The sequence below is a fragment of the Carassius carassius genome, chromosome 3 (assembly GCF_963082965.1).
Source record: "Carassius carassius chromosome 3, fCarCar2.1, whole genome shotgun sequence".
Lineage (NCBI taxonomy): Eukaryota > Metazoa > Chordata > Actinopteri > Cypriniformes > Cyprinidae > Carassius > Carassius carassius.
This window is the reverse complement of record NC_081757.1, coordinates 2,265,125-2,280,869: the sequence shown is the minus strand read 5'-3', so window position 1 is coordinate 2,280,869 and position 15,745 is coordinate 2,265,125. Positions and strand designations below refer to the sequence as shown.

Genomic DNA, 15,745 nt, shown 5'->3' with positions numbered 1-15,745 from the left:
CCAAAGTGATTGCAACTTTTTAAAAAGAATGAGAAACGGTTTTCATGATGTGCACAAGTGACTACATGATGTGGACTGAACAAGTAATTTTGAGAATTTAATTTCTGATCTGAGAAATGCACCAAAGCGACTGCGCAAAACTGTAATGAAATCATAAAAATGTCAAATTAAAATAATTTTAAAATAACATCAATCAAAACAAAGCGCTTATTAAATATATATATATATATATATATATATATATATATATATATATACACACACACACACATATATATATATATATATATATATACACACACACATATATATATATATATATATATATATATATATATATATATATATATATATATATATATAAATAAGTGTAAATAAGAAATAATGTGAATTTGTGGATTGCAATTTGTTTGAAAGACAAAAGCTTTCCAAAGTCAAAGTAATGCATGATTAAATACCCCACTTCTGGTTATCAGTAGTTGAAATGTTGAAATGTTGAAATGCAACAAAAGCACTTTTTATTATTATTTTTGTAAATCCAGTGATCAAATGCTGTGTAGTTTGTCAGTTTTAACCATTTGACTGGTGACTGGTCTTTGTGTGAAGCTGTAAAAAAAAGAGGAATTAGGGAGAATCAATAAATTATTAATCATGTATTGCTATTGAGTGAATATGTAATCATGTAATTAATAATAAAAAAGTAACTGTAGTCTGTAACTAACTGTGTGTGTGTGTGTGTGTGTGTGTGTGTGTGTGTGTGTGTGTGTGTGTGTGTGTGTGTGTGTGTGTGTGTGTGTGATTGGCTTTTGATCAATCTGTTTTGGGATGGCTTGCTTTACCTACCTATCATTTCTGGTTGAAAATGCTTGTCAGACTGTGAAAAATATATTATTGGAATGTTTTTGCAACAACATGTTTTAGTATAAAGCTTCTGGGTTCATTCACTGGAATTTGGGTTTACTGAAGGAGGACCTGTTGCACAATAGGTTTCGATAAGTGTGATGTCAGCAGTGGAGTTCTTTAAAAGAAAAAGTCTTGGCAAATTATTCACAAACACTATCAACAGCCTGACAAGACAGTTTATTTAAGAACCATCTGTAGTTTTACTGTTTATATGCTGATGCTTGATCACTTGGTCAGAAATTTCACAACAATGAAATTCACCATAGCAGCCTTTTTTTTTCTCACATGCATGACACTGCTGTTCACGACTGAAGGTAAGCACAATCGTTTTTAATTTGTGATTGACAATATCCATTGTTTGTGATTATATTTTATGTATTGTTTATTAAAAGTTTTAAAATGCTAGTATGTGTTGAATAAATATTGTAAGAGCTTGCAGAGATACTAATAATCTTTTTTTTCTCTCTCGCTTCATTAAGTCATCGCAGCCAGACTACAGCTACGCTGCCAGTGTGCTAAGATGTATTCGGGAAAACCAATTAACCCTAAACTAATACAGCAAGTAAAAATGATCCCTGCTGGAGCACAGTGCAAAAACGATGAGATCATGTGAGTGTGACAAAGCAAAGATCAATGCAATGCACAAGTCTGAATGCATGGTGGAGTCATTTTTTATTTTTATTTTTTGTCTTAAACAGTGCCACTCTGAAGAATGGACAGACATGCCTCAATCCCGAAGATGAATGGGTGAAAAAGTTCATTGAAGAATAATTTCCCATCTGTGTTTGCATGCAGAAGTTTATGGTTTTTCTTACTGTATGTTTCAGCACATAATTTCTACTGCATATTCCTGCAGACCTGTGAAATGCTTCCATTAAATGCAAATGCAAATGTCCTCATTGCAAAACTTTTTGGATGCAGGTGACTTGCTCACCAGAGAAACATGTTCTGACGAAACAAATGTAAAATTTGCATGGCAGAAAATGTCTTGTCCTTTTGGCTGAAAGTAACATTTCTGACTAATAATTTTTTTGTAATGTAGGAAAAAAATATATTTAGAAAAATTGTTACCTTTTCCTTTTCCACTTCAATAAATATGATAAAACCTGTTTTATACATTATTATATTCAAAATACTTTAAATGACTTTATTTTAGATTTGAACATGCTACATGACTGATTTGTTTTATTTTTTTGCTATAATAAATCTCTGAAAATTGCATTAAAAATGAGTAAGATCCACAAAAGAAGGTTGGTCATATGGGTTTAGTGACATGAGTAAATGATCAAAACTATAACTTAAATGTGTAAAAAAAAAAAAACTCTGTAGCACTCTGTAACTCAATGTAACTCTGTACCAGGTTTCACATCAAATGCTTATCTCCTACATGGAAGTATATAATAAATGCACATGTTTTGTAACTTGTCATAAGGTTTTTTTATTAACTCATTTGTCTTCATGCATTGTGCCTCTAAACTAACACTGACCTCTTCCTTCGGATATATTTTTGGGCAGATTTATTGTTCCTGGTAGTTCCTGATAATTCACTCCTCATGCATGCTTCTCTGGTGTGCTGTAGTTAGACTTCTGCCCTGTTCAGTCTCACAACGCATGGCAGAATGAATTATTAGACCATTTATGGAATTTTTCCACAGATTAAGAATGACGTGCAACACATATAGAACAATTTCTTAACTGTTGGTAGTGAGTGACACTACTTTCAATTAAGTTTACCATTAGGACAGAATAATAAAGTGTGATATATATTATTATAAAATACCTTTTTAAAAGGGAGGAAAAACACTTCATTTTGTTATTGGTATTCAGTCAACCGTATTTTGTTGCAAATTCTTCTGTTACTTCTATAAACTATATTGTGCACTGAAAAATGATGGTGAAACTTATTAGAAAGACAGCAAATAACACACTGAATACATAAAGCAGCCGGTGGAGGAACAATAAACTTACTGTGAGATTTGATATTGACCCTCCTCTTGTTCAGATCAGAACAGATTCTTGTGAAACTTGTTCGGTGTATTTTAGTGGTTTTTATGTTTCTACAAATATTTGCACATGTTAAGACAGCTACTGTAAATACTCTAAAAACATCTGAATGGCTCACTCAATCTTTTTTCCTTCTTTTTTTTTTTTGTCAAGTTACTGAGTTTTTGTTCAGTATCAGTACATGACAGACAGCTAGTTGTGAGACTTACTAACCTGACTAACTCTACTAACACTAACCAGTCTCAGACCAGCACTGCTTCTAATCCAAACATCAAAATCAATCAAAAAAATGATTAAACAATCTAAAAACTTATATCTGGAACATTAGGATCAAGAAACTAAAACACATAGTAAACTACAATTCTATTGAACTCTAAAATCAAATTATGAATGTGAGGATTATCTCCAGAGCGTCAGAGACACAAAGCAGAGTCTGATCCTGACCAAGTAAAGGCTCAGTGAGCACAGTCTAGCCATCGAGACAGGCAGACACAGAAAGAGCTGAGAGTGTGTGCTCAGTGTCAGACAGGAGAATTCATTCACTGTCAGAAATACATGTCCATAAGAAACCTCTACTTAAACAAATTCACCAACTTACAGTTTTTCTCGATTGGTTTGGCTCATTTCTTGAAACCGAGATGACATTCTCAAAATAACATGGACAAATCTCCAAACCACCTTGCAATTGTTCACAACAGAATGTCATTTTTCATTGGTTTTATCAAATTGCAAATGCTTTAGTACATGTCTCAAGTGACTCTGTGCTTTTTTTCAAATGATTATGTACAAGTAGCTACAGTTAGCACAATGAGCCCACATTTAGCACATTTTCCAAATAAATAGATCTTGCTGATCTAAACTGATTAGTTGATTTTTCAGTGAAATGGTTACTCTCTCCAAAACATATCAGCATGGTTTCATTGTGTAAGTCATCATATGCACAATTGTCTGTTCAACTGTCAAAATTAGTCAAAGATATAATACCATGAAAGAATTTCTTGGAACATTTGATAAATTTATGACAGTACTTGACAATCAATCAGCTTGGAGGTGGAGGGTGTATGAGCATCAGGCTCAAGACCAGAGGGCCCTGCTGCATGCAATGGATGCTGCATGTGAGGACATCACAGGGGATCAATGTAGGGGATGGTTGAGACATTCACGCCGTTTCTTCCCTCGCTGCATCGCAAGAGAAAATATCCGTTGCGATGTGGATGAGAATTTATGGCCTAACAGAGAGCAGCGCGTCGATGGCCAGGAGGATGAGGATGGTGGCCAGGAAAGAGAGGGTGACAATGGCGACCACTGAAAATATTACTGTACTATAGTTCTGAAACATTATTTACAGTATGGTAGGCTAGAGTTTTTTTTGTTTTTTGTTTGTGTTTATAACTGTTCACATTTACAGAATCCTGTATATGTTTTCTTTTCACAGTATGTTCTCTAATGTTAACATTTCTTTGTACGAATAAAAATGTTTACAGTTTCCTTGAGTATGAGTGGTTTATTGGAGGCTGATTTTACTGTAAAATCTTTTAGTTTTATTCATAGTGGTATTCTGTTGCTAGACCTGTGCCTCAGTGACAAAACATCTAAGCATTTTGACTTGCAGTGCTTAAACAATGCCAAAGGTATAATGCATTTTGGGGGCATTGACTATTTATATGAGAAGGATATTTAGTTTTGACACATGGATAAACTGTTTTGGGAGAGATATGAGCTTTTGCAGGGGATCCATGGTGTTGTGCTAAACCATCCAGATTATTTTGACAAAAGCACTAAATGAATGCACATGTGCCAAGGCAATTGAGAAGGATCTGTGCTATTTTGACTGTACTGACCTTTTATATGGGAAAGGAATCTGCTTTTGAAGCATGGAAGAAGAGTTTGGGGAAAGATATTTGATTTTGCTAGTGAGCTATAATGTTGAGCAGAACTGTAAGACTGTTTGGCCAAATGACCTTATGGTTTTGAGAATGTCATCTCGGTTTCAAGAAATGAGCCAAACCAATCGAGAAAAACTGTAATAGAAAATTTTACAGCCATTAGACCGCAGCACTGCCTGAGAGATATGTGTGGATGTGCCACAGTCTGAGAGACAGCAGGTGAATGTGTGTGTGTGTGTGTGTGCATGTGTGTGTGTGTGTGCGTGTGTGTGTGTGTGTGTGTGTGTGTGTGTGTGTGTGTGTGTGTGTGTGTGCGTGTGTGTGTGTGTGTGTGTGTGTGTGTGCGTGTGTGTGTGTGTGTGTGTGTGTGTGTGTGTGTGTGTGTGTGTGTGTGTGTGTGCATGTGTGCGTGTGTGTGCGTGTGTGTGTGTGTGTGTGTGTGTGTGTGTGTGTGTGTGTGTGTGTGTGAGACATACCAGGACACAACTCTGTGTAATGACATGGGTATGACACAGGTATTACAAGGAGAGGGTGACTTATGAGGACATAACCCATGTCCCCATTTTTCAAAATGCTTATAAATCATACAGAATGAGTTTTTTAGATAGATAGATAGATAGATAGATAGATAGATAGATAGATAGATAGATAGATAGATAGAGAGGGAGAGAGAGAGAGAGAGAGAGAGAGAGAGAGAGAGAGAGAAAGAGACAGATAGACAGACAGACAGATAGATAGATAGATAGATAGATAGATAGATAGATAGATAGATAGATAGATAGATAGATAGATAGAGAGAGAGAGAAAGAGACAGATAGACAGACAGACAATTTGACTAGAGAGGGATTAAGGGAAGTGTTTGTCTTTTGTTTCATTTTTCGGTAACACTTTAGAATACTGTTTCTTACTTACTACATTACTAATAAGGAATTATTGAAGAACTAACAGGTGATTATTCATTAACACTTAACTCACTACTGTTAACTACTAAGAAAGATGTGTTAACTAATCAGTATGTAATATAATTTTATGATTGTGTTAAGTAACAGTTAGCTAATCAATAACTAGTGTATTCTGTCATACCTCCTGAAGAACTACTATTAATTATCTACTAGTTAAGGTTCAAGAAAAATAACTATGAAATAACTACTACTGAACAGTTATATGCAAAAAAAAAACACTATAATAATCAGGCTGTGTCCCACAAATCAAGTACTTGAGTAAAAGTACAGATACCCCAATAAAATATTACGCCAATAAAATTATGAAGTGAAGTGAAGTGACATTCAGCCAAGTATGGTGACCCATACTCAGAATTTGTGCTCTGCATTTAACCCATCCGAAATGCACACACACAGAGCAGTGAACACACACACACACTGTGAGCACACACCCGGAGCAGTGGGCAGCCATTTATGCTGCGGCGCCCGGGGAGCAGTTGGGGGTTCGATGCCTTGCTCAAGGGCACCTAAGTCGTGGTATTGAAGGTGGAGAGAGAACTGTACATGCACTCCCCCCACCCACAATTCCTGCCGGCCCGGGACTCGAACTCACAACCTTTCGATTGGGAGTCCGACTCTCTAACCATTAGGCCACGACTTCCACGACTTTATAAGTAGGTCTATTCATTTTCAAAATTACTTGAGTAAAAGGACAAGTACAAAGTACTACTACAGTAGCAACTTTCTTACAGCCCACTTATTAGCCTATAATGGAAATGAAATATGGATTTTGTTTGCTTCTAAATGTTTAACTTTTGATTATGAAATGTTTGTTAAATTAGTTCAAATGTGGGCAGGATACATGTTAAAATGGAATAAAATATGCTGTATTAAGAAATGTTCTCATCTGAAATAAACAGATGAGAGTATTTTACAAAGTTTATGATTACTTTTATAGGTTGTTCTTAGTCAAAATGATGTAGTTTATTATTATTTACTAATAGGTTCATTTTAGAATTATGTAAGTCCTGCAAAATGTGCCTTTACGTATTTACAGTGTTGTTTACGTATTATCTGGACGTAATTACAGGTTCGATACGTAACTAAATTTACGTAAAAACAACCTCAAATACGTACAGATAGAACGTTTTCTCTGACCAGTCAGTTATCCATAGAAGCTCATGAAGCTGCTTTTCAATGCGTATCAGATTATTATTATTTGTTTTTTTTTTTGGTTTTTTTCCCTTTTTATAATTTTTTTTGATAAATGTAAGATCCCTAAACCCCACCCGAACCTAAACCTACCCATTTTATACAGAATGTTAAAAGAATAAAACATAATAAAACACAATTTTAGTAAAAATATAACATTAAAACGTTATTTTGAGCCACTAACGTTAATCCTACACCTACCCCTAAACCTACCCATAACCATTACTTAAAACTACATAACGTTACTGTTATAAATAAACAAATAACAGACAAACAAACATAACATTAATCATTTATTCTTTGCGAAAATATCAAAAGTGGTACCAAAAGTAGTTCAAATGATAATGAGTTCCAGTCGCAGTCCTCTCTGGAGGTAATAGTTTTTATAAGGTACAGAGCAGAATTTAATTTATTAATCCGTGAAATTATGAATCTTATCTCCGTGAAGGCGCACTGGCGCAGTACTGATTTCAAATGTCTATCAACTGAAACACGGCATGTCGCAATCTGTGACGAATAAGGTGAGAACCAATGAGAGTTCGATATCAGTGCCGTAAACCATGTCGTAACGTTTCTCGAGGGTGGCGCACAGGCGCTATTTTTAAATTCGAATCATATCATAACGAGCGCGGGCTTTGACTGTGGCGGTCGCTGTTGCTTAGAATGAAGATGAAGATCGATTGATAAATGTCTGAATTTGGATATGTTCCTTGCATACATCTGGATTCTAAAGATATGGAGTACAGCAAACAAATAAAATGGATGTGATATGTAATTTTATGCTGTGCTTTTGTGTATCTATGGTTGTAATGCCAGTCATTGGATAGGAGAAAATCGCACAGCAAAACATTCACACTTTACGTTAGATTTTTACGTTTTTTTAGCTGCTAACACGTAAGTATTTTTACGTTCTCTTACGAGAGTTCTCTCGTACTGCGTCTTAGCTAAGACGCTACGGGAAAAGTCTCTTTTCACGATACACTGAAGCAAAAAATTATCCTTAATTTTGAATTATTGTAAAGCGCATTTGCAGCAGCACACAGCCATAGGCGAGACGGCTCGCTTGCTCATTGGCTGCTCTGCGGCAACTGCATAAGCCTATCGAGCGCAGGCTGATGCAACATCAGACCAATGAGGGCACTTCATTGCCCTCAGCGGGACGAGCCATTCCTGAAGCCGCTGGCCAACGCCGCCTTCCACTGCCATTCCTGCTGCGCGTTCCAGCGCCTATATCCTTTTTTCATATCCTCGTGTGTGTGTTCGCCCTGCGACACACACTCATAAAAGAGCTGCGTCTCTTTAAAGATGCCCTCTTGCGGCTCGTGCAGAGCCCCGCTCAGCGAGGGAGACCGTCACGTTATCTGTGTCTCCTGCCTGGGTGAGGATCATGCAGCGCTCGCGCTCGCTGACGGCGGCTGCCCTCACTGAGAGCTGTTGCCAATGGTGACTCTGAGGACTTGCTTGGCATTTTTCTCCGAGCCTGCATTCCCCGCTGCGCTGCAGCGCCGTAAAAAGCGCCGCTCCCAGCGGATTCCGGAACCGTCTCCAGCTCAACCGAGCTCACTGGTTCGCCCTGCTTCACCGGCCTCCCCTGCATCGCTTCCCGATGGTCAGTGCCCACTGTCTGCCGCCGTGTCTTCCGAGGAAGTAGATCTCAGGGCCGCGTTGGGGGAAGAGGACACGTGCTCTCTGCTAGCTTCGGGCAGTGAAGGCTGGGCGAGCTCCGGGGATCTCGCACTTTCTGCTCAGAAGCCCAGCAGACGAGCTGACATCGAGAAGGAGCTGATGCGAGTGCTCACGCTGGCCGCAACGAGCCTCGGCCTCGAGTGGTCTGCACCAGCGCCCCCCTCTCGTTCCCGGCTGGATGGTAGCTTTCTTCCGGATGAGCGTACTTCGCCGAACTCAAAGCCCTCCCCATTTCTTCCTGAGCTTCACGAAGAGGTGGCAAAGGCGTGGAACGCTCCATATTCAGCGATAATCTCGTTCGTCTGTTTCACCAGCATTCTCCACACTGGATGATGCTAAAAACAGAGGCTAACAGTCACTTCCGCCGGTGGAACAGGCGATAGCGACGCACCTTTGCCCACCATCTGCTGGACGGCGGACGAAAGCGGTGTTGCCATCTAAAGCCTGCCGCATGACGTCATCTCTGCTTTCGCGGATCTTTTCTGCTGCTGGGCAGGCTGCGTCTGCACTACACACCATGGCCACGCTGCAGATATTCCAGGGTGATCTCCTCCGTAGGCTGGACGAGATGGGACCTGAGGCTATCTGTCTCGCGGATTTGAGGAGTGCTTCGGATCTCTCTCTTCGCGCTACTAAGTCCGCTGCACAGGCCATGGGACGAGTTATGGCTTCCGCTACTGTGGCTGAGAGGCATCTATGGCTGACGCTATCAGACATGGCAGAGTCTGAACGCACTGCGTTCCTCGATGCCCCGCTGACTCCCGCTGGCCTCTTCGGATCTTCTGTCAACGAGTTCGTTGAGAGATTCGTCGAGGACCAGAAAGCGTCGCAAGCATTCAAGCACTTCCTCCCGAAGCGCTCCGGATCTGCAGCGAGTCGTGCTAGACCGGCCCCGCAAAGCTCTCAGCCACACCCCCCGCCTCCTGCTGCTTCATCGCAACAGCGTCAGCAACGCAGCTCGAGACCCCGCTCTCGCTCTACCGGCCGTCGCCCCGCGCCGCGGGGACCACGGCAGAGGATTACGGTAAGGCCGGAAGCCCCGAAGTCATCCTAGCACTCCTAGGAAAGCGCAGGTGTACGAGTCCCGCTGCGGCCGAACTCTCACCCAAGCGCGCTGCTGTTTCAGTTCCAGGAATTGTTACTGTCTCAGCGTATTCTGCAACGCGCAAGCCTGTACAGTTGCCCACTTGCCTGCACACAAAAGCCGTTATTACGGCTACCCAGATATTTCCCGTAAAGAGTGTAATTTCTGGTGTCCCAGCCACGGCCGATGGTGCTATAAATGTAGTGACGATGCCCACTGCTCAGTGCCCATCTCCACATATAAGCACAGTCCTTCACACAGGGCTCGCGCCCATAAAAGCGACTCAGGTCGATCGCGCGCACTACATAGTAAACGTGCCCACTCCTCAGTGGCCACAAACACTATGTCACATACGGCATGTGGTTTCTGTAAAAACGAAACCCGTGCACGTTCGTTCTGCCCAGGCAGACAGCGAGTCGAAAGCAGTAAATGTGCACGCTTACAGCCCACAATTACTCACAGACAGCACGAGTCCCACGGGACCCGCTCAGCCCTCCCTCACTCGGTTAAGCACGGTGGCGGGGTCGAGGACGAGCGATCTGCCCGCTGTGATAAGCGAGCTCCCCGCCTCAAATGTCACAGGCATAACGCTCATGTTACAGCACATCGAAGCGCTGCCGTTGCCCAGCCAACAGAGCGCGCTTCGCATCCAACCCTTAGCCATTAATGCAGACGCATGGTCGGCGCTTCCAGGGGTTTCGGATTGGGTGCTAAACATTATAAAGAGAGGCTACTAGCTACAGTTTTTTCGACGCCCTTCGCGCTTTTTAGCGCGCGTCGAAACTACGGTCAAAACAGAAGTAGCACACCTACTTTGAGCCGAAATATCAAAACTGTTGAGCAAAGGGGCTGTGGAGCCTGTATCTCAAGCTCAAAGCGAAGGGGGGCTGTACAGCAGATACTTTCTAGTGCCCAAGAGAGACGGGGGTTTCAGACCCATACTGGATCTAAGACAGCTGAACAAGGCATTGGTGAAACGCAGTTTCAAAATGCTTACAAACAGGAAACTCCTTGCGCATATTCGCAGAGGAGACTGGTTCATGTCGATAGATCTGAAGGACGCGTATTTTCAAATACAGATAGCGTCACATCACAGGCGATACTTGAGATTCGCCTTCGAGGGCCAGACATACCAGTATACAGTCCTGCCGTTCGGCTTGTCCATGGCTCCTCATACGTTTACGAGGTGCATGGACGCAGCGCTCGCTCCTCTCAGAATCAGAGGCATGCGAGTGCTGAACTATTTGGACGACTGGCTGATTCTGGCTCAATCACGATCAGAGCTCGTGGAACACAGGGCCATTTTACTCGATCACCTCGAGAAACTCGGTCTCAGTGTCAACTGGACGAAGAGTTCGCTGAACCCCAGTCAGACGATACTGTTTTTGGGTATAGCTCTGGACTCACGTTCCATGACGGCGCGGCTGTCACCACAGCGCGTGTTGGGCATTCAGCACGCAGCGAGCTCTCTCCACTGCGGCGCGACCTTCTCGCTCAGAGAATTTCAGAAGATGCTAGGTCTCATGGCCTCAGCATCACCAGTTCTTCAGTTGGGCCTGCTCCGCCTGCGCCCCTTGCAGTTTTGGCTGGAAGCCCGAGTACCGCGCAGAGCGTGGATATCCGGTCAGTTGCGTCTCAAGGTCAATCAGAGCTATGTCACAGCCTTGAAACCCTGGACAGCGAACGACTGGTACCAATCAGGTGTAAGCCTGGGGACTTCCTCAAAAGTGAAAGTGGTGTCGACAGACGCCTCCACTTCGGGATGGGGAGCGCTGCTCGAGGGCAGACCGTTCTTTGGCCTGTGGTCAGAACGGGAAAAGCTCCAACATATCAACTGTCTGGAAATGCTGGCAGTGGAGAACGCGCTGACGCGCTTTTGTCCCCGAATCAAGGGCCACCACGTCATAGTCCATTCGGAAAACATGTCTGTGGTGTCCTACATAAATCGCCAGGTTGGTCTCAGGTCCCGAAACCTCCTGGTTTGGGCTCAGCACAACTTGTGCTCGCTGAGAGCAGTTCATGTGCCTGGGCTACGGAATCTGTGTCCAGACAGACTGTCCAGAAACAAAATTCCCACGGGCAAATGGTCTCTACACCCACAGACAGTCCAGCTGCTGTGGGAGAGATTTGGCAGGGCGGAAGTGGACCTCTTCGCGTCCCACAAAAACGCTCATTGCCCCGCGTTCTTTTCCAAGAACGAAAGCGCGCTGTCACAAAGGTGGCCGTGCTGCCCACTCTATGCTTTTCCCCCCGTCTCCCTCCTTCCGCAGGTGATAGAACGGGTGAGGGAAACAGGATGCTCAGTACTGCTTGTAGCACCACTTTGGAAGAACCAACCATGGTTTCCAGATTTGATGCAGTTAGCAGACACTGCCCCGTGGCCAGTGCCGTTGAGGAGGGACCTCCTCTCGCAGGCCAGGGGCTCGATTTGGCACCCTCAACCAGAGTTGTGGTCCCTCCATGTGTGGGCACTCAACGGTTACCCGCTGATCTCTCAGTGGGAGTGCTAAATACTATCACTCAGGCTAGAGCTCCGTTGACTCGACGGCTATATGCCTCGAAGTGGTCAGTATTCTCCAGCTGGTGCACAGCTCGGGGACGTTCACCCCTTAGTTGTGAGGTGACGGAGGTTCTCTCCTTCCTACAGGAGCTGTTGGATAAGGGCAGAGCCCCCTCCACGCTCAAAGTTTACGTGGCGGCTATCGCAACTTTTTCTGAGACAACGCTCGGTCAGTCAATAGGAAGGAACGATTTGGTCATCCACTTCCTTAGAGGAGATAGGAGGCTGAATCCTCCCAGACCTCCGTCAGTCTTTGTATGGGACCTCTCGACGGTTTTGGAGGCCATGAAAGGTTCCCCTTTCGAGCCTATCCAAACGATTAGCCTCAAACATCTGTCATTCAAGACAGTGTTCTTGTTGGCTCTCGCTTCAGTGAAGCGTGTGGGTGACCTGCACGCGCTCTCGGTGAGCCCGACGTGCTTGGAGTTTGGGCCTAATGACTCAAGAGTCATACTCAAACCTAGGCACGGTTATGTGCCGAAATCCCACAACACACCGTTTCGAGCTAAGGTTATTTCCCTGTCTGCCCTGTCGGTGTCAGAAGAGGATGGAGACTCAAGTCTTCTTTGCCCCGTTAGGGTTTTAAGAACTTATGTGTCTCGCTCTGCTGTCTTCAGAAAGACTGAGCAGCTGTTTGTCTCGTTCAGTGGACGTTCCAAGGGAATAGCTGTTTCGAAACAGAGCCTATCCAGATGGATAGTTGAAGCTATAACGTTAGCTTACACTTCCAGGGGCCTTCAGTGCCCACTGGGTGTCAGAGCACACTCCACAAGAGGCGTCGCCTCATCGTGGGCGTGATCTTGTGGGACTTCCTTACAGGATATATGTATGGCGGCAGGATGGGCCTCGCCGTCTACATTTATCAGGTTCTATAACCTAGAGGTTCCCGCTCTGCTAGCAAAGCTGTTGTTGGTATAGTTGAATCAGTGTCCTGATTGGAACTCTGAGATCGCAAGCGCGATGCGCTGCCGACTGTTATATGGGCAGTATTGCGTAAGACCCACATTCCCACATTAGTCAGGCCTTGCATTGAATATGTGATGTCATATTGTCGAGTCTACAGACGCTGCTGGATATGGGGACAGAGGGTTCCCCACTCCTGTTCTAGGACTCTCTGTGAGTCCCTCTAGTGATTGTGCACTGTAAATCCTGGGCTTCGCTTCCAGGTTTATTGGTGTGTGATCTCTGCACGCACGGCGCTTTACATGGGGTTCCCGTAGCGTCTTAGCTAAGACGCAGTACGAGAGAACTTTTGTAAGAGAACCTACTCGGTTACTAACGTAACCTCGGTTCTCTCTAGAAGAGGGAATGAGTACTGCGTTCTCTGTCGTGCCGACGATTCACTCTGGTTCGCTTCGGCGATGAAATAAATCAGGTGAGGCAGCCTTTTCGAGCTCCCTTTATAGGGCTAGGCCACACCCATTTCGGCGGGAAGTGGCATGGAGGGCGCGAAGTGCCCTCATTGGTCTGATGTTGCATCAGCCTGCGCTCGATAGGCTTATGCAGTTGCCGCAGAACCGCCAATGAGCGAGCGAGCCTTCTCGCCTATGGCTGTGTGCTGCTGCAAATGCACTTTACAATAATTCAAAATTAAGGATAATTTTTTGCTTCAGTGTATCGTGAAAAGAGACTTTTCCCGTAGCGTCTTAGCTAAGATGCAGTACTCGTTCCCTCTTCTAGAGAGAACCGAGGTTACGTTAGTAACCGAGTACGTTTTACTGCTATAAATACATCAAGGTTGTACGTTTTTATGTGCATGAAAACGTAAGTAAATGTACGTGTGGTAGAACCACATTTAACATAAAAATACACACGTATTCTCATGAGATCACGTTGCAGCTGAATAATTCTTTATTAATTACTAATGGGTTCTCAACATTTTCACTTTAGAATAGGCCTAATGTTTCAGGTTCAAAATAAGTCCTTCAGAATTATTTGATAATTAATTATTAATTACAAATTGGATACCTGTATTTTCACTTTTCCTCAGGCTTTGCCTTACATACAGAAATTGAATTAATGGTAATGTGGTATATGCTGAGGAGGCACACATACAGTGCTGTATGTAAAATATAAAAACTAAAGTAAGTTATCGCAAGGCACTGGAGTCATGGTGGGGTTCCTGTTGGAAGCTGATTTCTTACAAAACACACTCACAAAACAATTTACTACATAGCTAAAACCTCTATAAAATGTATTGCATTTATTAATATTGCATTTTCATACTACTACTACTGCTAATAACATTTATATGAAAGGGTCACAATTCAATGTAATTGTGTAAAACTGTTCATTAGTAGTTACTTCATAGTTATTTTTCTTGAACCCTAACTAGTAGATAATTAATAGCAGTTCTTAAGGAGGTATGACAGAATACAACCTGAATTCCGGAAAAGTTGGGACGTTTTTTAAATTTCAATAAAATGAAAACTAAAAGACTTTCAAATCACATGAGCCAATATTTTATTCACAATAGAACATAGATAACATAGCAAATGTTTAAACTGAGAAAGTTTACAATTTTATGCACAAAATGAGCTCATTTCAATTTTGATTTCTGCTACAGGTCTCAAAATAGTTGGGACGGGGCATGTTTACCATGGTGTAGCATCTCCTTTTCTTTTCAAAACAGTTTGAAGACGTCTGGGCATTGAGGCTAAGAGTTGCTGGAGTTTTGCTGTTGGAATTTGGTCCCATTCTTGCCTTATATAGATTTCCAGCTGCTGAAGAGTTCGTGGTCGTCTTTGACATATTTTTCGTTTAATGATGCGCCAAATGTTCTCTATAGGTGAAAGATCTGGACTGCAGGCAGGCCAGGTTAGCACCCGGACTCTTCTACGACGAAGCCATGCTGTTGTTATAGCTGCAGTATGTGGTTTTGTATTGTCCTGCTGAAATAAACAAGGCCTTCCCTGAAATAGACGTTGTTTGGAGGGAAGCATATGTTGCTCTAAAACCTTTATATACCTTTCAGCATTCACAGAGCCTTCCAAAACATGCAAGCTGCCCATACCGTATGCACTTATGCACCCCCATACCATCAGAGATGCTGGCTTTTGAACTGAACGCTGATAACATGCTGGAAGGTCTCCCTCCTCTTTAGCCCGGAGGACAAGGCGTCCGTGATTTCCAACAAGAATGTCAAATTTGGACTCGTCTGACCATAAAACACTATTCCACTTTGAAATAGTCCATTTTATATGAGCCTTGGCCCACAGGACACGACGGCGCTTCTGGACCATGTTCACATATGGCTTCCTTTTTGCATGATAGAGCTTTAGTTGGCATCTGCTGATGGCATGGCGGATTGTGTTTACCGACAGTGGTTTCTGAAAGTATTCCTGGGCCCATTTAGTAATGTCATTGACACAATCATGCCGATGAGTGATGCAGTGTCGTCTGAGAGCCCGAAGACCACGGGCATCCAATAAAGGTCTCCGGGCTTGTCCCTTATGCACAGAGATTTCTC

The 15,745-nt window shown here is 43.0% G+C and overlaps 1 protein-coding gene across 1 annotated transcript; it reads left to right on the top strand.

Moving 5' to 3' along the window:
- The first annotated feature begins 1,033 nt into the window (after positions 1-1,033).
- cxcl8b.3 (chemokine (C-X-C motif) ligand 8b, duplicate 3) lies at positions 1,034-2,121 on the top strand. The gene is made up of 3 exons (XM_059524839.1): positions 1,034-1,217; positions 1,383-1,512; positions 1,602-2,121. The coding sequence occupies exons 1-3, from the start codon at positions 1,115-1,117 to the stop codon at positions 1,672-1,674; spliced, it is 306 nt and encodes a 101-aa protein (XP_059380822.1). The 5' UTR covers positions 1,034-1,114; the 3' UTR covers positions 1,675-2,121.
- Positions 2,122-15,745: the final 13,624 nt, after the last annotated feature.

Bases quoted from the DNA above. Each gene is read 5' to 3' on its own strand.
- cxcl8b.3 (XM_059524839.1), top strand. From the start codon at position 1,115: ATGCTGATGCTTGATCACTTGGTCAGAAATTTCACAACAATGAAATTC. The intron at 1,218-1,382 runs GTAAGCACAATC...CGCTTCATTAAG, and splicing joins ACTGCTGTTCACGACTGAAG to TCATCGCAGCCAGACTACAG. The intron at 1,513-1,601 runs GTGAGTGTGACA...TGTCTTAAACAG, and splicing joins TGCAAAAACGATGAGATCAT to TGCCACTCTGAAGAATGGAC.